The following is a 24,856-nucleotide window of genomic DNA, read 5'->3' on the forward strand; positions in this document are numbered from 1 at the left end:
CCGACTACCCAACTGAAACAACTGTGATGGATTTGTTTGGGTTCATAATTTGAGGGATTCTAATCTGTCGTGGCAGGGAAGGCATGGCTGTGGGCTCCTGACTGACACAGCTGGAGTGTAAAGTGGCAGAACAGTAACCCCACACCAGTTTCCTCCAGCTCGGCCCTACCTCCTAAAGGTGGACCGCCTCCCAGAGCAATGCCACCAGCTCACACAAGTGAGCCTGCGGAGGAACGCCACTCTCTCCAGCAGCAATGACTTGAAGGCAGACATTTTCACGTAGTTCTTGTGTGTGTGTGTGTGTGTGTGTGTGTGTGTGTGTGTGTGTGCTGTTGGGTATTCCATAGTGTGTGTGTGTGTGTGTGTGTGTGTGCTGTTGGGTATTCCATAGTGTGTGTGTGTGTGTGTGTGTGTGTGTGCTGTTGGGTATTCCATAGTGTGTGTGTGTGTGTGTGTGTGTGTGTGTGTGTGCTGTTGGGTATTCCATAGTGTGTGTGTGTGTGTGTGCTGTTGGGTATTCCATAGTGTGTGTGTGTGTGTGTGCTGTTGGGTAGTCCATAGTGTGTGTGTTTGTGTGTGTGTCTGCTGTTGGGTATTCCATAGTGTGTGTGTGTGTGTGTGTGTGTGTGTGTGTGTGCTGTTGGGTAGTCCATAGTGTGTGTGTGTGTGTGTGTGTGTGTGTGTGTGTGTTTGCTGTTGGGTATTCCATAGTGTGTGTGTCTGCTGTTGGGTATTCCATAGTGTGTGTGTGTGTGTGTGTGTGTGTGTGTGTGTGTGTGCTGTTGGGTATTCCATAGTGTGTGTGTGTGTGTGTGTGTGTGTGTGTTTGCTGTTGGGTATTCCGTAAGCAACTTCAGATGGCATCCTAGTGTCCCTGGTTATCCCGTCAGAGGCTCTGTCCGTGTGCAGAGGACTTGTTCTGACTTTTTAGGAAAGGAACAAAACCTAGGACATTTCTAAAAGTGACAACTGTTCCAAATTGATGTCCCACAGATTGAATTCCATTTTTTTAATCTTGTAAAAGCCAGTTAACAAATGCATTCCAATATACCGTGATAAATTGCATTTTTTTTATCTTTTAATTTTTAAAAAAGTAATTTTATTTTATTTATTTATTTATTTTTTTGGTTTTTCGAGACAGGGTAATTTTAAATAACATTTCTTCTGTATGTGCATGTTTGCATGTTAGGGCATGTGCTGGTCATGGTGTGCATATGGAGGTCAGGGATATCTTACGAGACTCAGTTCTCCTTCCTCCATGTGGATCCCTGGATCAAGCTCTGGTAGTCAAGCCTTGGCAGCAAGCCTCTTTACTCTCTCAGCCGATCTGCCGACCCCATTTTTCTCTTTTAAGTACTATTTTTAAATGTGCCTGTATTCTAGCAACCGATTGTTTTGATGAAGGAGTTCTCCAGTTCCTAGACTGAAGCGAAGGCTTCTGTGTGGCAGCCCTGACATAAGCGAGTGCTTTCTCATTTCCTAATTACACCTCTGCCGTCTCTGGCTTCCAAAAGACTCAAGGTTTTTCAGCGTTTCTTCTCAGTTTTCTTTCAAAGTAGGTCACTTCAGATTTTGTATCTAACTTGCAAATGGAAAATGTGAAATGCAGGAAAGTTCAGTAATTTACCACGGCTGAAGAGCCAGAGGAGAAGTTACATAAACGCCGAGGCTCGCCGAGGCTCTTCAGAGCCGACCACTGCCACACCTATCAGGCGCTGATGGGCTGTTACGTGCTTCCCACTTGGCTGTGGTTTTTGGGGGCACGTAATTTAGGTAATTTAATGTAAAAACTGTAATTATCATCTGATGATTGAAATAACTTATTTGCAGTTTAAAAGAAAAAATATCCTATACAAAACCAAAAGTCTGTGAACTGATCAGATGGTCTCCACAAGTGCTTGGTGGCCTACGTTCTGGCGTCGGGTGCTGCCTGAGTCCACGGTGGACATGACGGTCAGCTCTGCCCTCTGGTCTTTTCTTCACATCAAAATATTCGCCATTCTTCCTTCCCTCGTGTACAGGCTTTAGGGGTTTGTTGTTTTGTGGGGGTTTGTTCTGTTTGAGACAAGGTCTTGCAGTGTGGCTCGCTCTGGCTGTCACTCCCTGTGTAGCCCAGGGTGGCCTTGAATTCATGACCTGCTGTAGCAATCCAAGTCACTGATTTCAGAGGACCTTTGTAATTCAGAGTGACATTTTACAGACTCGGAGGAAGCCTAAAGGAAGATGAACAAATTACTACAGTTGGGAAATTGTTAGCTTGGGGAAATGTCACAGGCGAAGGCCTCTCCGAGTCCCCCGGTTAGCTGTCACAGAGATGGCCAGCTTTTCTCACAGTGTGCTTTGCAGGGGAAGCTTGAGTCTGTGAGGTCTGCTGTTCACAGCCTGAGGAACCGGTTGCTGTCATTTGCTCTTAGAGTGGGGCTCTTCAAGGATCGAGAAAAGCCCCGGTGTGAGAAGTCTTCATCCGCAGCTAAACCCTCTTCCATGCAGACTTGACCACGTAGGGCGCTGTGAAGTCAGATCCTAATAACTGGGAAGCTGGCAGCGACTCCCCATCAACAAACTGGGAACTGAGTTTATACCTCGGCTCGGGGAATGAGAACCCTGACCATAAGTGCTTGAGACCCGCAACTACCTTCTGTCTAGGGTCACCCCACTGCTCACTGGGGTCAAGTGGAAGAACAAGAGTTAGTGTTCGGACCCTCTGGCGATGATATACGTCAGGTTCAGGAAGAACGCTGACAGGATTTAGCTCCTTCTGGGGTTCCAATTCCTGTCGGTTGATCTTTCTAGTGGTGTCGATTTGGGAATGGTTATCGTTCCTTCTTGCTGCTCACAAGCAGTAGACTCTGGGCACCAAGCTGTCTGCCTGTTGTTGGGAAAGAGGAGTTAAACAGCAGCTGCTCGCAGAGCCTGGAGCGTCCATCATGGGTGTTTTCAGTTTCAGTGCTGGGGACTGGGTTGTGGGCATGGCAAACTCTCAGCCACACCCCAGCATCCCTGCTCCCCACTAAACTGAACATTATCAGGGTAGGGTGGACCGCAGAGGAAAGGCCGATGCAGAGGACAGCTTACCCGTGACTGTCCAGTCTCCAGCCTGTGTCACGTGGTCATTACAGAGCTGTGAATGAGATAACTTTTCATCCTCTCAGATTTCTGCACGGAGTGGCCAGCTGCACTGGACAGCGATGAGAAATGTGAGAAGCATTTTCCGATCGAGATCGACACAGCTGACTACGTGTCCTCAGGACCATCTGTTCGGAACCCCAAATCACGAGTGGTGACGCTGAGGGTAAGAGGAGCGTTTACACCGTGGCTGCTGTTAGATGTATTTTAAGTGCATTCTGCATGTCGTTATAAAACGAATGCGTGTTTTACTGCTCAGTCCTTCTTTGTGTTTGATGGGATGGTATTGTGTGTGCATTGTAATCTGCGTTGTATTTCCTAGGAATAAACATGGCTAGCGATTATTAAACAGTCGTTAGTTTTCTTCTGTGCAGTGGTTCTCTCTTTCCACCTTTACATGAATTCTGGGGCTAAACTAAATCAGTGTGGGGAAGGAAAACAAATTCTGTAATATAGTTTCATTCATGGCTTTCTTATTACAGAGACAGAGTACCTAACAGAAGCAGTTTAGGGCAGATTTACTTGGCTACCCTTTCACGGTGGGGAAAGCATAGCAGCAGGAGCGTGGGGGCAGCTTGCTCATGCCTCTGCATCGGTAAGCAGCAAGCTTGGCCTGGATATGGAGCCACACCGTAACATGGAGGCTGTCCTCTCAGCTCCCTGATTCCTCCAGCCAGACCCTGCTTCCCAGAGGTTCTGTAATGTCTCAGTACAGCACCGCCACCTGTGGATAAAGTACTCAGACACATGAGCCTATGGGGACATTTCACGTCCAAACCACAGCAATAGTATTTGCAGGGATCACATTTATTGTGTTTGTGTGGCTTGTGAACATTGATATATGCCTGTTTTTCTGTGAATGTGTTTTGTGTGTGTGTGTGTGTGTGTGTGTGTGCATACTTTCTGTGTATATACATATGTTTGTGCATGTGTGTATCCTTGTTTTTGTGTTTGTGTGCGTGTATGCTTATTTGTGTGTGTGTGCATGCTTGTTTTTGTGTGTGTATACATGTGTGTATGCTTGTCTCTGTTCTGGTATATATGCATGCATGTGCTTGTTAGTGTGTTTGTGGGCTCGTGTGTATGTGTAAGTGCATGTCTATGTAAGCATGTGTGGAGGTCCTGGGCTTAAGTCAGGAATCATCCTATTAGCTAGTTAAGGCAGGACCTGTCCTGTGAACCCAGAGCTTGTTGATCTGCCTAGCCAGCCTGCTCAGGAGACCCCGGCTCCACAGGCAGTCCTGATGTTTCCGTGGGAGCTGGGATCCAAATGCAGGACCTTATGCTTGTACAGCCGCTTCTCCAGGCCCCACCGTGCAAACCTACAGAATTTCTCCATAGTCAGAAAAGTTGTTCAGAATTAGAGACACTTTATGTTTGTGTAAGACTTTACTTCAGAAGTGCTTTCCTCAGCCGGGTGGTGGTGGTGCACACCTTTAATCCCAGCACTCGGAGGCAGAGGCAATCTCTGTGAGTTCGTGGTCAGCCTGGTCCACAGAGCAAGTTTCAGGACAGTCTCTAAAGCTACAGAGAAACCTTGTCTCGAAAAACAAACAAACAAAAAGTGTTTTCTCCTGTTAATCTCATATATTTCTGCAAAAATCCTGTGAACTTAGTTGTGCTGAGAAAACAGTCTTTGTGGGAGATCAAGTGACCTGCAGCTACAGAGCAAGTGGCAAACCTGGAAGTCTGGCTCGGTTCTTTGTGGGTGCCACAGCTCTGTCCATTCGCTTGTGTATATGGGGGTCATTTTATGTACTTGGGCATTCTTCAGTGTCGTGTAGTTCTTGACATTTGAGGATAGCACGTCTCACTACTGCCTCCTGTGGCCGGAAGTGGCAGCATCGTTTGGGGATAATGTTACTAGCACAAGACTGTGGAATCCACAGCTTGTGAAGCGCGTGTTTGGGAAGAGAGACTGTGAATGACACTTGGCCTTGAAGCCAGAGTGTTGGTCCAGCTCAGAGATGAGGGTTTGCAGTGCCATTGCTGCCTAGGAGGTAGCGTGAATGTGCCACAGAACCACTCTGAAGAGCTTCAGAGTCTGGCTAGAATCTTTTTACCTAGGATGCTCGAGTGAATATGAGCTTTAAAACAATGATTGCAGTAATAATCAACATTGCTGCCAGTTTTTTGAACATTGGCATAAAAATTGGAATTTAAATTGTTATTGTTTAATGTTATAATTTCTTAGCTGTTTAAAAGTCACTATATTCTCATTAGAATACCTAATATACCCTACTACGTGTATTCTCGCACACCCTAGCGTGAAGGGTGCTCCTCTCACTGCATGTTGTCGCTGCATGTGGATACATGTACACACACTGGCACTGTTAGAGAGTGGTGCGGTGCTCTCTTCATACAACTCTTTCTCCATATTGTTACCTGTCCGTCAGCACAGTGAGTTGCTTATTTATCAAGCATACTCTCTCCAGAAGACAGCGGTGGCTTTCATCGCCTGCAGAGGGCAGTGTGATAGTGAATTGTTTGCTGAGACAGGGTCTCACAGTGGAACCCCAGCTGTCTTGAACTTGAGATCCTCCTAACTGCTGGGGTGTGGGCATGCACCACGACTCAGTTCCTTTCTTTTTAAACTTTATATGTTAATTTACCAAACACCTCCACTATTGCCGAGAATAGAGTAGTCAGTGTTCTCCCCGCAAAGGTTGTATGTAATTCGGTGGAGAAATGGAATAAGCTGTGTGCAGTGGTGTTGGGAGAGGAGGCCAGGGTTACTGAACTAAGAGATGAAGACGGTAGAATCTGAGAATCCTGCTTAGCCTCTTTTCTTCTTCCTGAGGTTTCAGTTCCTTCTTATTCCTGATGCCTTCCAGAGAGCAAACTATGCTTGCTGTGACAGGCATATGGTTGCCACCTGTCCCTGAAGACTTGGGTTTTGGGATCTTGGTGTTCAATGTGGCAGTGATGAACTGGGACCTGTGGAAGTTCTTAAGTCGTGGGGTACCGTCCTGGGGAGGGAGGGACTGACAGTGCTTGTGAGATCTGGGCTAGTTCTTTACAGAGCAAGCTGCTAGTAGAGAAGCTAAGCCTGAGATGCTGTCTTGGCTCCCTGTCTTGGGATGTGGTTGTTCCTTCCTACAGGGCCAGTGGCATGTCCTTGCACCCCCAGAACTGCAGATGAATAAACCTGTTTCTTTATAAAGTTGATCAACTGTTGATGGGAGGCCATGTGTTGGTTCTCAGCTGCTCAGCCCTGAAATAACCACACAGAAACTGTATTATTTCAATCACCGCTTGGCCCATTAGCTCTAGCTTCTTATTGGCTAACTCTACATCTTAATTTAACCCATTTCTATTAATCTGTGTGTTACCACATAGCCATGGTTTACTGGATAAAGTTCCAGTGTCTGTCCCCAGTGGGGCTACATGGCTTCTCTCTGACTCTACCTCCTTTTTCCCAGGATTCAGCTTAGTTTTCCCCGCCTGCCTCTATTCCCTGCTCAGGCCCAAGCAGTTTCTTTATTCACCAATGGTAATCACAGCATGCAGAGGGGAATCCCACATCAATCAACTTTAGAAATTTTATTATAATAACAAAAAATAGGTTAGTAGTATTTTATTGAACTATATTCTAATGTCAGACTTACCTATCTCTAGTTAATACCTTAACCCTTGACACAATTCTCTGCGAACTAAAGAGTTCTCATTCAGTTCTGTATTCCCCAGTGTGTCTTCAGGAAGACTAACTCCATGGGAAGTGGAACTGAAGGCCAGTACACTGAGAACCACTCCTGTACCAGAGCATCTTGAAACTCCAGATGCTCTGAGAACAGCCTGTAAATAATCTAGTTCAGAAGTGGCCTGGTGGCACAGGCCTGTGATCCTCGCACTGAGGAGGCTAGGGTGACAGTCTCAAGCCTGAGGCACTCGGGCTATATAGTGAGTACAGTTTTCCTAGGTTCTGTCTCAGCACACAGAAAGATTAAACTCACTGTCTCTTACATGTTCCAGTAGAACTAGAAATAGCGTTTCTCTCTTGGCCTTGCTGGGGATTGTACCTGAGACCCTGCGGATGTGCACAGCAGACACTCCTCCACTGAGCTACAGAGTCGCCCTTTATTTTTTTTTTTTAATTTATTTATTTATTAAGGATTTCTGCCTCGTCCCCGCAACTGCTTCCCATTTCCCTCCCCCCTCCCCTGATCAAGTCCCCCTCCCTCATCTGCTCGAAGAGCAATCAGGGTTCCCTGACCTGTGGGAAGCCCAAGGACTGCCACCTCTATCCAGGTCTCATAAGGTGAGCATCCAAACTGCCTAGGCTCCCACAAAGCCAGTACGTGCAGTAGGATCAAAAACCCCAGAGTCGCCCTTTAGAGAAAAGACTCTGAGCTAGGAGTATAGCTACTGGCAGAGTGTGTGCCTGATGTATGCCAGATAGCACTTTAATCCCCTGTTTGCCAAAAGGCGTTACGGAGATGAGGGAGAGAAAATGTTTTTTCTAGGCAGCCCCTATATCCTTTAAAAAATTGTATTTGAGCCAGGCAGTGGTGGTGCACACCTTTAATCCCAGCAGTCGGGAGGCAGAGACAGGTGGGTGGGTCTCTGAGTTCAAGCAACTTCCAGTACTGGTTCCATAGCTACTCAGAGTCCCTGTCTTAAAAAACAAAAAACAAAAAAAAAAAATGTATTCATTTGTGTATGTGTGTGTGTGTGTGTCCATCCTTCTGTGTGTGTCCGTCCTTCTGTGTGTGTGTCCGTCCTTCTGTGTATCCATCCTTCTATGGTGGCCAAGGACAACTGCGGAAGTCTGTTTTCTCATTCTGCCGTGTGGGGTCTGTTGATGGAGCTCAGGTCACCAGGCTTGGTGGTTAGGGCTCTGTGCCAGTCAGCACTTTGCCTGCCTGCCAGACAAGCTCCTACCAGCCGTGTAGCCAATGTTAGCTTCTGACGAAAGCTGACTCTTCCCTGGGTGATGTTCTGGCCTCCTGGGGCGTTTACAGGCCGGGTGCCATTTCCATTGCTGGACCAGTTGCAGCCATGCAGTAACCTGCTCTTATGGCGGAAAGGTCGGGAGTGCCTAGGTCTGTGCTATCTGAGTGTCCAGCGCACTGACAGAGATTGGGTTTCTTCTGTTAGTGCTTCTCACAGCTGGGTGTCTATCCTGTGGTGCGGGCGCCAGCACTGCAGCCGAGTCCGTACCGTGTCAGCTTTGCCTTTCTGCTTTCCGAGAATAACGCTGGGTTGTGTGCTTTGCTGACTGCTGTCTGCGTACAGAGAAGTTGGGCGTACCGTGTCCGCTTTGCCTTTCAGCTTTCCGAGAGTAACGCTGGGTTGTGTGCTTTGCTGACTGCTGGCTGCCTACAGAGAAGTTGGGCAAGTTTTGTTTTTGTGAGCTTAATGTTGATTTAAATAGTAGTGCTGCCTTTCTTCATTAAACAAATTATATGATGTTTTTTACATATTCTTTTCTTGTATTTTTAAGGTTAAACTTTCCAGTTTGAATTTAGACAACCATGCAAAGAAGAAACTTATAAAACTTGTGGGAGAGCGGTATTGCAAGAGCACCGATGTGCTCACTATCACCACAGACAGGTGGGTGGAGCCTCGCAGACTAGCGTTCTTTAGTGTGTGTGTGTGTGCGCGCACTTGTGCCTCTGTGCAGTTGTGTGTACATGTACACCATCTGATAATGCTCCTTTTTCTATCGGTGATCATATCTGTCGTTTATCCAGTTATATGGTTTAAGCTGGCAGCTATGAAGAGTTAAAAGACTTAAAGAAGCCACATGAGGCTTTTATTTTGTACTTTAAAGAGATCGGAGTGGTTGTTAATCTTTCTGTCTTATTGTCCTATTCCCATAGGAAGTTTTACTTGATATTGGAATGTTAGCAGCAGTAGACATGCAGTACAGCTCATTCTTGAAAGAATCAGCATCTGCTTTTTTTTTAAAGATTTATTTCCATTTTATTTATATGAATATTTTGCCTGCATGTATGCAGTGGCCATGGAGGCCAGAAGAGAGCATCAGATCCCCTGGAACTAAAATTACAGATGGGTTTGTGAACTGCCATCTGAGTGTTGGGACCTGAACCCAGGTCCTCTGCACGAGCAGCCAGTGCTCTTCTCAGTGGACCTGTCTCCCCAGCCTTGTCTGTCCTGCTTTTCAAATGGTCTCATTAGACCAGGTGCTGTTTGCCTGGCTCTGAGCTCTGAGATGGTAAAGAGAACTTTTTGGGCGTGCCATGTTTAAAGTAACTTAAAGCTAACGATGTTCAAATAACCCCAGTAATGATGAGAGCCAAGATAGAAATAACAGCAGTATTTAATATCCTGAATCTTCTCTCTCGCTCTCTCTGAAGACAGTGTCTCACTATGTCATCCTGACTAGCCTAGAACTCTCTCTGTAGACCAGGCTGGCTCAAACTCACAGAGATCCACCTGCCTCTGCCTCCTAGGTGTGTCACCAAGTCCGGCTATCCTGAATATTCTCAGCACAGAATTTTCCTAAGGCAGATAAAATTCAAAGAATTCTACCTGTTGACTTTAGAATGTCTTGTGAATTTTCTGTATGCTAAATCTTTGACCTCTCCTCTCCTTAAAGATGCCCTCTGAAGAGACAGAACTATGACTACGCACTGTATCTCCTCACAGTCCTGTATCACGAGTCGTGGGTAAGTGTGTGTGTGTGCTGTGTGTGACAAGGACGTGTGCCGTACTGCAGGTGTATAGGAAATGTGTGTGGAGATCGTGAGGTGGTTCATTCGACCAGTCTCGGGACGGTGCTCCTGCCTCGGGCTCCTGGGTGCTGGTGGTACAGGCCTATGCCCGTCGTGCGCTGCTCTAAGACATGCAGCAGGGTGGAAGCAGTGGTGGAAAAGCCCTCAGTTCACTGAGTGAGAGGTGTGGTGGCTTCTGAGTGGCGACCCTCGGGGGTGATGGGTGAGCCCAAGCCACTGTTTCCAGATGCTCATTATGTTTTCATTGCTACTGACAGTGATGAGGTTTAACAGGAGTGAGTGGCTAGTGGAAGGGAAACAAAGCTTCATTGCAAGATTAGTAACAAGTCAGCCTGTGGCTCTTTTCTCTGCAGGGTTCTCTGCAAGATTAGTAACAAACCCAGCCTGCAGCTCTTTTCTCTGCAGGGTTCTCTGCAAGATTAGTAACAAACCCAGCCTGCGGCTCTTTTCTCTGCAGGGTTCTCTGCTGCGATCCTCTGTGCTCTATAGCCTAGCTTTGGGAATGTCATTATGGTAGCAGTTAATCTCTTTCCTGTCAATGGATGGAGAACTGCCATTGGCTTGAGATAATTTAGTTCCCTTTGAACCGAGAACATGCTTGAATTAGCTTCAGGTCCATAGCTGCTGTTGAAATAGTTAATAGCAAACAATAAAGCCAGCCAGTTTAGAGTCACTTACTCTGCCAGCTGCTTGTGAAGTGAATTCGCGGGAGGAAATGACAGGTGCCCATAAATCCAGTGGAAGTTGACTTGCCGGCTTCTTCCCGTGGTTCTGTGACGTACGATCCAGCAAGGCTGTACTCTGGGCTCATGCAAGAAGCCTTTCATTCTTTCATACTGACCGCTTTGGTGCCGGCGTACCTAGCCATGCATAACTGTCTTAAACAGCTGTAATTAAAATTGGCATTCGATCCTTCCTGAGCAGGCCGCATCAGGGAAGACATGCTGAAATGCTGAGGCTGTGGAGCTTTGCCGGGCTCTGGGAAGGTTTTACTGAATTGAATTCTGTTTTCCTTCACCAGCTTGGAATTCAGACTTGAAACCGATGTTGCCACCTGGTGTTTGATTCAGCGTTTAGGGCCTCTGTACTCTTGGTGCGCAGACGTGACTATCCCTTGGCTTTTTAGAGTTCTTTGGAGACTGCTTCTGGAATGTGCTCATCTAGACTTTAGGGTCAGGATGTTTGCTGCGTCCAGTCAGACAGGTTAACGACCGTGGTGCCGAGTCATCCTCAGTCGTTCTCTGAGTGCTGGCGGTGATGACAGAGTGTCCTCAGGCACGCTAACCTTGTGTTGTTGTTTCAGTCACCTTCAGCATGTGGAGCCATGCAGACTTGGGTTCTAGCCTTGGTCCCGTGACTTGCTCCATGGCCACTAGCTTTCCTTCTGAATGGAGGGAATTTTTTGTAATACCTAGCAAATTATGAACTCTCAGTAACTGCAATAATTAGTTAAAAATACTAAATTGGCCGGGCGATGGTGGTGCACGCCTTTAATCCCAGCACTCGGGAGGCAGAGGCAGGCGGATCTCTGTGAGTTCGAGGCCAGCCTGGTCTACAAGAGCTAGTGCCAGGACAGGAACCAAAAGCTACAGAGAAACCCTGCCTCGAAAAATCCAAAAAAAAAAAAAAATACTAAATTGAAATTTTTTCCTAGAATTTAAAGTACCTTTATTACACATTCCTGTGAGCAGCCTACATTTAACTTGACAGAGTTCTGTATCCTGAAGTTAGGCTGGAACACGCATCTGAACTGCTCTCTGACTGACTGCAGAACGTGCTGTTTCCCTGAGCAGTGTGATGTGTTTGGCGCTCCACAAGGGGAGGAAGACTGAGGGCCTTGCATAGAGGCAGGCTTAGTGCCAGCGCCAGGCCAGGGGGGCGTGGGGGCCGGGAGCTGACCCTGAGCTGCCTCGAACATGGGTCCTGTGTGGATCTCACCTTACTATACAGGTTGTGTTTTAACACTGGGCGTTGAGCGTGGGGCTTCCAGAAAGTCAGGCACAGGCGTCACTGTGGTCTTATTGCCAAAACACCACCTACCTTTAAAAATCATGCTGTCTCTAAGCTGGTGTTTGTGTGAGGTGTTGGGAGCAAGCCCAGCCTTTCTGCTAGCTGAACTACAACCCCACCCCTAAAAGATCGCTTTATACTCATCAAGAGAGTTCACTGTAAAGGGGACCTTACAGTAAATACTTGCAGTAAGAAGGAAGTCTGCGTTGAACTAGAAGCATGCAAAAGAGGTCTGAACAGGTTCAGTTCCTGCCGTCCCTCCTCTCTTAGGGTCACGGCTGGAGTCTCTGCAGACCTGTTGATTACTTTAACACCAGTGCAGCCCTTGATGTGGGATGAGAATCCGTTAAGAAGGTGACCCTGTGACAAAAGCACTAGAGGCTGGGGTGCTTTCGTGCTGGGTCTGATGCCGGGCCTGGTACTCAGCTGTTATTTCCTCTCCTAGGTGTTGGTCTCACCATCAGCATCTTCCCAAACAGTTCCACTGTTGGTTAGAAAAGGGGATGTAGCTGGGTGGTCGCTGGTCGGTGATGCACGCCTTTAATCCCAGTGCTTGGGAGGCAGAGACCAGCCTGGTCTACAAGAGCTAGTTCCAGGACAGGCTCCAAAGCTACAGAAAAACCCTGTCTTGAAAAAACAAAACCAAAAGCATGTGTGGGGGGGGTATGTGGTCTTAATGCCCTAGTCCTCTCCTTCTTCCCCTCCCCTTGTCCCTCCCACCATCAACCCTCACTGTTTCTAGTAAGCCCTTTGGTTTAACAAAGTAAGCCAGGAAGTACAGAGGAGCAGCTCCCTGTTTTGAAAGTGTTTCAAAGCAACCTTTTTTTTTTTTTTTCTGTTTTAGCACAGAGCATTTAATATGGGCCACCCTTTACCCTGGTGCTGACCTGAAAGGGCTGGAAGCTGTTTTATTACAACTGCTTGCTTCTTATCTGAGAAGTTTAGACCTAGAGCAGAGGAACCCAGCCCTGAACTGCAGCTGAATTTATTCTTTGACTCCCAACATCCTCGGTGATCAGAGCTAAAATATAACCTGGGATGTGCTACCCTTTGCCTGTCTCCGCAGTCTGTCACCTGTGCCCATAACCCGCTGCCAGCTGGGTCTCTATCAGCCTCACCTGTGCGGTCCTGCAGCTTCTGACTCCGTAGCACAGATTCAGAGGCTCTGCAGCCTTTCTGATGGGAGCCCTGACTCTTCATTATCTCATTGAATAAGGAAACCGATTAGAAGGCTAGCCTCTCCAAAGAGAGCCTTTGTACTTGACGAGTGTCAGGGCTGAGAGCATGGTCAGAAGTGTGGGCAGGAGGATGGAGATTTTGTCACGCAGGAGTTTGGATGTCAGGTGGAAGCATCAGTGATGCCTAGAGGCAAGGCCTTTCCTCTATTGCTCACTGAGCTAAGCCCTGCTTTTCTTTCCCTCCAAGAGCTGAAACATCACCTGAGAGTTAATCTGTTCTCTTCTTCCTGTGTCTAGTGGCTGTATCCCACCTTCATTTCTGCCCCAAGGGTCATCTTGTCCCTCACCTGGACCACTGCCGCAGCCTCCTCATTGGTCCTGTCGTTGCCTTCCACTTTGTCTCTGTCTTGTACCCCTTCATGATAGGTTTCCCGTGGCTTCATGTCAAGTCTAACTCCGTAGTGTATCCTTCTCAGCACTGAGACTCTTGATTACTAGGCACTTGGGAATATTGAAAAAAAGCTAAACGGCCATTAGCTAGACAGAAGGTAGAGGTGAGACAGCCAGACACAGGATGCTGGAAAGGAGAAAGGCAGACATGCTGGAGGACAGGTAAAGCCACGAGCCATATGGTAATATGTAGATTATTAGAAATGGGTTGGTTTAAGTTGTAAGAGCTAGTTAGTGACAAGCCTAAGCTGTGGCCAAGCCTTTATAATCAATAGTAAATCTCCATATCGTTACTGGGAGCTGGCTGTCCAACTTCAGGGGGCAAGGATAGTCTCACTCCTGTTTCCCAGCATCTAGCACAGTGTCTGGCACACACGGTCTTCAGTGAAATGTTTTTAAAACTGGTCCACATTGACGTGAACTCCTTGACGTATGCAGTTAAAATTTAGCCTTGGCAACTGAACTAATTGGCGGGATTTTATATTTTTTACTTCTTAATCTATTAAGAATTTTTTCAAATTCTCTGTTTTATAGCTATAAATTACAGTGTTTACTTTGTGTGTGTGATGCACACATGTGGCATCTGTGTGCCCCGGAGAAGTCAAAGGATGACCTGTGGGAGTCAGTTCTTTCCTTGCCGTAGACCCAGGGATTGAACTCAGGTCCGCAGGCTTGGCTTGGCAGCAAGGACCTTGACCTACTGAGCCACCTTGCCGTCTGAGGTTGTCTTAATGGCTCAACTGTCTTCCCTCATGTAGGACAGCAGTGTCCTTGTCATCATGAATAGTGGAATATTACTGTGAGTCACGTCCTCGTCAACGAGGGTTGTGAACACAGCGGCAGGAGGTGCAGATCTGTGTAGGCAGCAGCTACTTCTGTTACTGCAGAGTGTGCTGACCCTGTGTTCACTACATAGCATGTTCTCTGTGTTGAATTTGTGCTTACAAAGGAGACAGATATTAGGTTCAAGTCAAGTTATCCCTGTGCGCTGAGATTCTTCCCACCAGGTCTCTGTGTTCCTTAGAACATGCTGTTCCACCACGGAGGCCCATTGTGGTTTTGGGGAAATTATTTAATTGCTCTGGGCTTGAGTTTCCTGGTCTGTAAAACAGATGATGATAATAGCTGTGTGAGAGGTCAGTGAGTGAACAGTGGTGAACCCTGAAGCAGCGCACGGTGTGGAGCGAGTCTCCTGGTAGCCATGGCCGCGGCCATGCTGCTTTGCCCTGCCTGGCTCCGGACTCTCTTGACTGCTGACCTGTATGAATGCATCTCCCTGCTGGGGTTCTGGTCCTTTGCAGGGCGCCTGCTCACCATCAGACCTCCCATTGGACGAGGCACTGGGTGAGCACAGTGCCTGGCACAGCCGAAGGCTCATAAGATTTATTGAGTGAATTAGTAAGTGGATGATGGAGCCAGCTGGGAAGGTAAATAGGGTCACATGGAATGGAAAGTTGCTGCTTCTGAGGTTGTGGTCAGGCAGGGAGAAAAAAGGAGGTAGGTTGTGTGTGTGTATTTGTGCATATGTGTGTTATACACTTAGATGTTACATTGAATATAAATGGAGGAGGTATTAAAATAAGTATCTATAATGTGCCCTAGCTCTGCCTAAATCACCAGTTTTTCTTTTGTTTTTTTTTAATTATTTTATTTTATGTGCATGAGTGTTTGCCTGCATCTGTGTGTGAGCACCACATGCATGCATGATGTCCTTGGAGGTCAGAAGAGGGTATCAGATCCCTAGAACTGGAATTACTCCGAGTTGTGAGCTACTGTATGAGTGCCTGGGAAACAAACTCAGGTTCTCTGCAGGGCAGCCACTGGTGAGGTTAGCTTATAGTGGGATTCTTGATCACCCAAGGAATTCATGTGGTATGCCTAGTGTGGCATGTTATGGTATGGAGTGGTATGTGTGGTGATATTTTGTTGGTGCGCTAACAAAGCTTGCCCGAAGATCAGAGGGTGGAGCTAGCCTCCCTAGTTAACGTTTGAGGTCTGCAGCTCTGTACAAGCTGAGTGGAGAGAGGACTGTAAGGCGGGAGGAGACAGGAGTTTGGCCCTTTTTTGGCTGAGGAGTTACCAAGAGTCAGCTATGATGCTGGCCTTTTGTCTCTCTGCATTTACCCTGATGGCTGACTCCAGGTTTTTATTATCAAGACCAATTAGAATTCACACAACAATTGGTGCCCAACATTAGAGCACAGATTCGTGAAAAAGCCGCTTGCCTGTGGTTTTGCAGCCTTTGTCACAGGCCAGAGCTGCACGCAGGGGCTCCCGCTGGAGTCACCGCCCCACCAGCTAGGTTTTCTTTTTTTTTTTCTCCAAGCCTCTGAGTGAGCTGGATTTTCCTGTTGGAGCCGCTCTGCAGCAGTCTCAAGCTGCCACCTGGGTTCCAGAGCCACCGAACTTCCCCCACCCAAACTGCTGGCTCTGCCAGGAGGCGGCTCCTGCCGTGCGTGCTTCTTCTGCACAGTCCCATGTGCGTTTTTCAGGCTCCCTCTCCCGTGGATCTGGGTCGCGAGCTTCCCCTAGACCCTCTCTCCTGGGGCTGCCACTCTCTGCTGTTGCCGCCAGACTGTACACTGCCTGTTCTCTCCGCTCAGATGGGGTGCATCTCACATTTCACCTTCACTGTCAGCAGATTTGGTGAGACAACTGGGGTGTCAGTTAAAACAGAGTTTTTCCCCACATTAAAAATTGGGAAGCACTATTACAACAGAGAGAGTTAGGTCTCTGTATGGTAATACGCAGACGGTTTGAAAATGGGGATAACTAATTTAGATGGGATTTATGTAATATGAATTGTAAACTATCGGTTTTATAATTTTTGTTGTACTACTAAAAAATTGGCTAATCTGAGTGCTAATATACAAATTTTAGAAAAACTTATTAAAACAGATCATAGGAGGGACCAGAGAGGTGAGTTGGTGGCCACGCGGCTGGACAGCCAGAAGTCCCACTCTCTGGGACCTTCCCAGGGGGACAGAATCTAGCCCCCCCCCCCATTCTCTAAGCTTTTCTGGCCATCCAGTGGGGTGTGTTCCTGCTTCTGGCTTTCTTTACCCCATCCCACCTTGCCCCCAAGCCCGCTCTTTTCCTTGGAACTTTGCAGCACAGCCTGCTCCAGTGCTGAGGGGACCTAAGAGAGGGCAGACCAAGAAAAACTCCCAAGTACTCAGTCAGCCAAGGCAAAGATTGGATCAAGATGCCAAGACATTGCCGGCCTCATTTGAAGGAAGAGATGGGTAGGTGCCAATGCAAGAATTCCTCCAACATCCTGAAAAGCAACATGGTAACACCAGAATTCAGCAAACACGCAACAGGAAGACCTGAACACCCTAACCCAGAAGAAGTAGAAGAAAACAACTTTAAACGTACATTATGAAAATGATGAGGACCCTTAAACAGGAAGTGAGAAACTCCCTTAAAGAAATGGAAGAGAGGGGGCCGGAGAGAGGGCTCAGAGGTTAAGAGCATTGCCTACTCTTCCAAAGGTCCTGAGTTCAATTCCCGGCAACCACATGGTGGCTCACAACCATCTGTAATTGGGTCTGGTACCCCTTCTGGCCTGCAGGCATACACACAGACAGAATATTATACACAAAATAAATAAATAATTTTTTTTAAAGAAAAAACATGGAAGAGAAAACAAACAAAAAGTTAGAAGAAATTAATAAATCCCTCAAAGATACCCAAGAAAACCAAAGAAAAGCAATCAAACAGGTAATGAAAACAGTTCAAGACCTGAAGACTGAAATGGAGGTAATAAAACACAAACTGAGGGAAGGCTGGATATGGAAAATCTGGGTAAATGAACAGGAACTACAGAGACAAGCATAAGCAACAGAATACAAGACTCTCAGGTGCTGAAGACACTATAGAGGAAATAGACTCATTGAACAAAGAAAACATCAAATCCAACAAATTCTTAACACAAAACATCCAGGAAATCTGGGATACCATGAAAAGACCAAACCTAAGAATAATAGGGGTAGAAGAAGGCGAAGAATTCCAGCTCAAAGGCCTAGAAAATATATTCAACAAAATTATAGAAGAAAACTTCCCCAACCTAAAGAAGGATATCCCTATGGAGGTACAAGAAGCTTACAGAACACCAAATAGATCGGATCAAAAAACAAAACAAAAACAGCCCCTCGCCATATAATAATCAAAACACAAAACATACAGAATAAAGAAAGAATTTTAAGAGCTGCAAAGGAAAAAGGTCAGGTAACATATAAAGGGAAACCTACCAAAATTACCTGACTTCTCAATGGAAACCATGAAAACCAGAAAGTCTTGGATAAATGTGCTGCAGACACTAAGAGACCATGGATGCAAGCCTAGACTGCTATGCCCAGCAAAGCTTTTTTTAACCATTGATTGAGAAAACAGGATATTCCATGACAAAAAAAGATTTAAACAATACGTATCCACAAACCCAGCTTTACAGAAAGTACTGGAAGGAAAACCTCAACCCAAGGGAGCTGACAACACCCACAATAGCATAGATATCTGATAACCCTCCACCAACACAACTCAAAGAAGGGAAACACACAAACACTACACCACAAAATAACGGGAGTTAACAACCACTGGTCATTAATATCACTTAATATCAATGGATTCGATTCACCTATAAAAAGGCACAGGTTAAGAGAATTGGATACAAAAACAGGATCCAGCATTCTGCTGTTTACAAGAAACACACCTCAACCTCAAAGACAGACACTACCTCAGAGTAAAGGGTTGGGAAAAGGTTTTCCAATCAAACAGATCTGAGAAACAAGCGTGTGTGGCTATACTAATATCTAACAAAATTTATTTCAAACTAAAATTAATCAGAAGAGATGGAGAAGGACACTTTATACTCATAACAGGAACAGTTCATCAAGATAAAGTCTCAGTTCTGAATATCTATGCCCCTAATATAAAAGCACCCACATATGTAAAAGAAACATTACTAAAACTCAAATCACACATCAATCCCCACACACTAATAGTAGATTTCAATACTCCTCTGTCACCAATTGACAGATCAACCAGACAGAAACTTAATAGAGAAATAAGAGAACTAACACATGTAATGAATCAAATGGACTTAACAGACATCTATAGAACAATCCACCCAAACAGGAAAGAATATACCTTCTCAGCACCTCATGGAACCTTTTTGAAAATTGATCACAGCCGGGCGATGGTGGCGCACGCCTTTAATCCCAGCACTGGGGAGGCAGAGGTAGGCGGATCTCTGTGAGTTCGAGATCAGCCTGGTCTACAAGAGCTAGTTCTGGGACAGGCTCCAAAGCCACAGAGAAACCCTGTCTCCAAAAAAACCAAAAAAAAAAAAAAAAAAAAAGAAAGAAAATTGATCACATAATTCAGTAACAAAGCAAACATCCACAGATACAAAAAAATTGTCATAACCACCTGTGTCTTATCAGAGCACCATGGAGTAAAGCTAGAATTTAACAATAATTCCACCCCCAGAAAGCCTACAGACTCATGGAAACTGAACAGTCAACTACTGAACCACCCTTGGGTCAAGGAAGAATAAAGAAATAAAGTCTTCCATGAATTCAATGAAAACGAAGACACAACATAGCCAAACCTATGGAACACTGAAAGCAGTGCTAAGAGGAAAGTTCATAGCACTAAGTGGCCTTGACTGTTGTGAAGTTGACCCAGGGGCTGTGTGGCGGAGGAGAGAGGGGAAACTAAAACTGTGAAGTCAAGTCTCTGCTTGCCTTCAGCTCCAGACACTGTGTGCTACTTCAGCCTGGCTTTTCCTGCCACTGTGGCTACGCAGGCAGGAGGATTCCCACCTGTGAACCAGGATCTGCACACTGCCTGCTGGTGGAAGTGAAGGCTGGCTTAGGACAGCTGTTGTGAACTTAGACCAAAGTAATAATGGCGTTGACCTTATAATTGTTAAAATAGCCTTTGTTGTGAAGAAAAATACTGTACTACTGCCAGTGACATGATTACTATCTAGGATTTCCTTCAGGATGAGTGTGAGTTGAGTGTCCCAGTAGACTCTGTAACGTGGGAGCTGGAGCCAGGTGGATTGCCATGAGTTTGAGGCCATCCTGTGATTGTCCTGTGATTATTAACAGCATTTTCTTTCTGTTGGTATTGTTTGTGTGCCAAATGCTGTCTTTTTTTTTCATATTTTAAAAAGGCTTTATTTTATCTTAAATTGTGTCTGTGTATGTCTGTGTGTGAGTGTGTCTGTGTGTGGGTTGGTCTGTGTGGGTATGTCTGTGTTTGGGTGTGTCTGCATATGTGTGTCTGTATGTGGGTCTGTCTGTGTATGGGTGTGGGTGTGTATGTAGGGGTGTGTCTATGTGGGTATGTCTGTGTTTGGGTGTGTCTGTGTGTATATGTGTGTCTGTGTGCGGGTCTGTCTGTGGGTGGGTGTGTTATGTATGGGTGTGTCTGTGTGTATGGATATGTCTGTGTGTGGGTGTGTGCATAAATGCAGTGTCTTCAGACCTCAGAGGTGGGTGTCGTTCTCAGGAATTGCTTTTCAGACTCTTGTGAGCTCCTGTATATGGGTGCTGAGAACCAGACTCAGGCCATCTAGAAGAGCTGTGTGTGTCTCTAACCACCGAGCTACCGCTCCAGTCCGTTCATTGTTTTGCTATCTGACTGTGAGCCCAAGCTGGCCTTTGCCTTCTGCTGACAGCTTCATGATCCAGCAGGCAGGAGGACTTTGACTCCTCAGCACCGTGAGATTACAGGAGATTTCACTGTGCTTGTTAGAAGCCTGGTCCTGACTTGCAGCATCCTATAAGCAGCCCAGAACTAAAGCCAGTTGTTCATGTAGCTCCCCAAATCTGATCTGGCTTGCAAGCCCTGGTTCATACCTCAGCGTCAGGGTCCCTTTGAATAAAGCAAACTCCACTCTTAATGTGCAGAATAGGAAGTGTTCTGAGGAAGGAAGTGGCCGCTGAGTTTACAGAAGGCCCCTTCCATGTTCTTACAGTTTACATCCGTGTAGTCCTCCTGGAGTCTGTAATCCGCAGCCAGGAGTTCACGTCTGTGAAGTCCTTGGAATCTAATCTGCAGTGTAGCTGCTGGGGTGGCTGCAAACCTGCACCTGCTGTGACCTGCTGCATCTTGTTTTAAAGTAGCAGTTGGAGCTAGGTCGGACAACACACACTCATATCCCAGCATTTGGGCACCTGAGACAAGTTTGCAAGTTCAAGACCAGAGAGAAAGACAAGGAAGAGACAATGAAATTTGCTTTTTTTTTTTAAAGTAACTTTTGTAAGATTTTGTATTTGTGCTTCTTAAATAGAGACTATGTCAAAGAGATGTGCTTCCTAAAAAATAGGACAAAGCCTGAGGGGGAGGAGCAGTTTACGTGGTGGTCTCGCCATTTAACTCACAGGCCCTGGCTGGCCTGTCTCACCTCCTGAGTGTGGGAATTAAAGGTGGAACATAAGCACACCTGGCCCACTGTAGCTTCTTGGTCCTTCCAGTTGGCTGTGTCTGCACTGCCCTGTGCGTTAGGTGACAAGACAACACAGCACCAGTGCCAGTGCAAGACCAGAACATTGAAACAGCAACAACCATTCCGGACGGGGTGTGTGTGTGTGTATCCAGATGTGTTCCCCACTTCCTGATTTAACTATCATGGGCTTTATCTTCCCTGTCAGTCCCATGTCAGAAAGATAATACATTTGTAAGGTGAGATATCAGTGATCTGGCATCAGACACCCGCAATCCCAACTCTGGGAGGCAACAGCAGGAAATCAGAAGTTCAAGGCCACCATAGCTGTGTGGGGAGTTGTTGATGGGCTGTGGTTCAAGCCCGGCAGGCTGTCCCACCGCGTCCCCCAGGACAGCACCAGAGCAGAGATTGCAGAAGGGAACCTCTGGTAACTTAGGGATGGCCGCCTGCCAGAGAGCTTTCTGTCTGAGGAGAGAGAGGCGCCTGTGGGCGGAGCGGTGCATAGGTGAAGCTGGAGCTGGTGTCCTGGACGAGGCTGAGGCTGGCCTGTCACCACATAGTGTAGAAGGGCTCGGACGTAGAGCATTCTCTTCCCCAGAACCAGCAAGCAGGGGAGCTTTATCATTTGATAGCATTTCCTGGAGTTCTCAACTTTTCTTTTTCTTTCAGAAAACTGAAGAATGGGAAAAAAATAAGACAGAGGAAGACATGGAAGAGTACGTGTGGGAAAATAGCTCCTCAGAGAACAACGCTCTCCGAACCCTGCTGCAGATGAGAGCTGCAGAGAGTGGCACAGCGCCAAGCAGGGACGAGCTGCTGGGGACCAGAGAGGTCGAGGATTACCGGAAGTCCGTTGTTCGGCTGAAGAACGAGGGCGAGAACGAGGCAAACCTCACTCAGTACAAAGAGTCCGTGAAGAGACTGTTAAATCTGGCGTGAAGTCTGCACTAAAGTCGCTGTATCAATTTTGTGGTGTATGTTGTTGCTGGTTTGATATAAATGGGGAAATATTTAAGAATATTGTCTATGTCAGACTTCTGTGCACTGCAGTGTGCGGTTGGGGCTTTCCGGCTCCCAGGAGGGGCACGGGAGGGGACGTCCACAGTGCCGTCCGCTGGTGCGGTGCTGAGGAAGTAGGGGTGTCCTGGCTCTGATTTTCTGAGCAGCGGTGTGGCCTGACTGCACAGAGGGAGGGGACCTTTGAGGCTCACTCTCAGAACTTCTGGACTCAGCCCGTCCCCTGGGCCACGTTAAACTGCGTCCTTTCCCTGAAGGACAAGGCTGAACCCTGAGTTCCAGCCTGGGGTGGTTTTGCAAACACCAGAACTTGCATTTGGGTCAGAAGTGAGGACAGTCTTGGAGCTCTTGCTTTAACTGTTCGGCCAGTTCAGGTTGACCTGAGGAGTCAGGATTGTGGAATGGCGAGAACTTACCTGTGTTTCTAGCTGAGCGCGTTGGCCTCTTGCCGGCTCTGGTCTGCATTGCCTCTCGGGCTATCCAAAGGGAGCAGGGTTGGGTGCATTCATTTCCTTATAAAGGTAAAGAGGGTTTTTTTTTTTCAAATTATAGTCATTTCTGAGATTCTTCAAGAAATGAGTCCTGTTGCGAGAAACCCCAGGAGGAACATCCTTTGTACTTCTACTGTATTGGAAAATCCCTAAGCAATTCATACGAATTAAAAGTCCATTTGAAGCTGGGCGTGCTCACACATGCCTTAGTCTCAGCACTTGATAACCAGGAGTCCAAGGTCATTCTCTGCTACACATCAAGACCCTCTCAAAACAGCAAAAAATGGGGTTACACAACTTTGATCCCAGCACTCGGGAGGCAGAGGCAGAGGGATCTCTGAGTTCGAGGCCAGCCTGGTCTAGAGTGAGTTCCAGGACAGCCAGGGCTTCAGAGAGAAACTGTCTCAAAAAACATACAAAGCCAAAAGTGTGACTGAGTTTAAAAGAGACAATTCCGATGATCTCTAGACACAGTTTCTTGAATTACTTCTTTAAATACGATTTTAGGGGCGAGAATCCCAGCGGTGTCACCACACATACACTTAAACAGAGCTCATGGTAATTTAAATCTGGATCTCCTTCCCACAGTTGTGGAACTTTATCATACATTAGCAGACAAATCGATGGCTTTAGAAGCCTAATATTTTGAATCATTAACAATCAAGGTAAGTTTTTAAGTCAGATTTTTCTTTTTGCTTGATACTCCACTGGTAGAGAATGTTTTATATACATTTGAGAATGTGTGTGCACATGCCTGGGTGTGTGTGTGTGTGCATATGCCTGGGTGTGTGTGTGTGTGCACATGCCTGGTGTGTGTGTGTGCATGCCTGCGTGTGTGAGTGCACATGCCTGGGTGTGTGAGTGTGTGTGCACATGCCTGGGTGTGTGAGTGTGCACATGCCTGGGTGTGTGAGTGTGCACATGCCTGGGTGTGTGAGTGTGTGTGCACATGCCTGGGTGTGTGAGTGTGCACATGCCTGGGTGTGTGTGTGCACATGCCTGGGTGTGTGAGTGTGCATGCCTGGGTGTGTGAGTGTGCATGCGTGTGTGTGTGCACATGCCTGGGTGTGTGAGTGTGTGTGTGTGTGCGCACATGCCTGGGTGTGTAAGTGCATGCCTGGGTGTGTGTGTGTGCACATGCCTGGGTGTGTAAGTGCATGCCTGGGTGTGTGAGTGTGTGTGCACATGCCTGCGTGTGTGAGTGCACATGCCTGGGTGTGTGAGTGTGTGTGCGCATGCCTGGGTGTGTGAGTGTGTGTGCACATGCCTGGGTGTGTGTGTGCACATGCCTGGGTGTGTGAGTGTGTGTGCACATGTCTGGGTGTGTGAGTGTGTGTGCACATGCCTGGGTGTGTGAGTGTGTGTGCACATGCCTGGGTGTGTGAGTGTGTGTGCACATGCCTGGGTGTGTGAGTGTGTGTGCACATGCCTGGGTGTGTGTGTGTGTGTGTGCACATGCCTGGGTGTGTAAGTGCATGCATGTGGGGGGGGCTTGCTAGAGTCTGGGTGGAGGCCAGACAATAGCTTTATGGGAGGTGTTTCTTCTACTGTGGGTCTCAAGGGCTGAAAAGTCAGTGGTCAGACAAGCACTTTGACCCACTGGACCATCTCTCTGGCCCTTTATTTATTTATAATATTTTATAATAATATTAATACACATTAAATATATGGATATTTAATATATATTAAGAGAAGTTACTGCTACCTACCCAGTGTCAGCACTGGGGAAAGAGAAAGATGTCTTTTAGGCCACTGGGCAGTTTATTTTCATGGCTGAGGTAACAGTGTTCTTTTAGACACTTTAATTTTTCTTTCATTAAGTTTAGTTTTTCATCATACGGTGGATGTTCTTTTACATTTATTATTGTGCACATACATTTGTTATTTATTATATGTGTACATTTATTGTGTGTGTGTACATACCACAGTACTTTTGATGGAGTTCTCATATGGTGGCTATGCTGTTACATTTATTATTGTTTGTGAGTGTGCGTGCGTGTGTGTGCATACGTACGTGTGCTTGTGCATGCATGCTACAGTACTCTTGTGGAGTTTGCTCTCCTTTCCCCTGTGGATCCCAGGGATTGAAGCCCTGATGAGTTGACCCTGGAAAGCAGGAAGCCTTTGCTTGCAGCGAAGTCGATGCCAGAGCTTATCTTTCCCGACCTCTTCCAGTTTTGTTACCCTGTTGAGGTTACTGAGCGCTGACTTCTGAGCCACGCCACCGGAGTGCCCTCTTTTTTCTTTCCCCTTCCCCTCTCCCATCCCATCTTATAAAGACAGAGTCTCATTTACGCCACTTCTGATCCTGCCTCATCTTCAGAGTGCTGGGATCATATGTGCCATCTCATCCAACTTGTGATTCCCTCCCCTCCCCTCCCCTCTCAATTCAGGAAGTCAAAATCACCGGGAAAGTAGACAATTTTA

General features: G+C 46.7%; 1 protein-coding gene across 2 annotated transcripts in view; it reads left to right on the top strand.

Annotated features, from left to right (window-relative positions):
* Window positions 1-22,619, top strand: part of Mrps35 (mitochondrial ribosomal protein S35) — a 35,234-nt gene extending 12,615 nt beyond the window's left edge. The window contains exons 5-8 of one of the 2 annotated variants that reach the window (XM_041637430.1): window positions 3,153-3,292; window positions 8,570-8,679; window positions 9,689-9,758; window positions 21,591-22,618. In XM_041637430.1, the coding sequence (XP_041493364.1) occupies window positions 3,153-3,292; window positions 8,570-8,679; window positions 9,689-9,758; window positions 21,591-21,860 (590 nt within the window). In that variant the 3' untranslated portion in view covers window positions 21,861-22,618. Of the gene's footprint in view, window positions 1-3,152; window positions 3,293-8,569; window positions 8,680-9,688; window positions 9,759-21,590 lie in introns of both variants that reach the window. The other variant, XM_041637431.1, reaches the window with a different exon arrangement.
* The last annotated feature ends 2,237 nt before the right edge of the window (window positions 22,620-24,856 follow it).

This window comes from Microtus oregoni, unplaced genomic scaffold (genome assembly GCF_018167655.1).
Source record: "Microtus oregoni isolate MIOR12 unplaced genomic scaffold, Mior012 000002F_ref0000024, whole genome shotgun sequence".
Classification (NCBI taxonomy): domain Eukaryota; kingdom Metazoa; phylum Chordata; class Mammalia; order Rodentia; family Cricetidae; genus Microtus; species Microtus oregoni.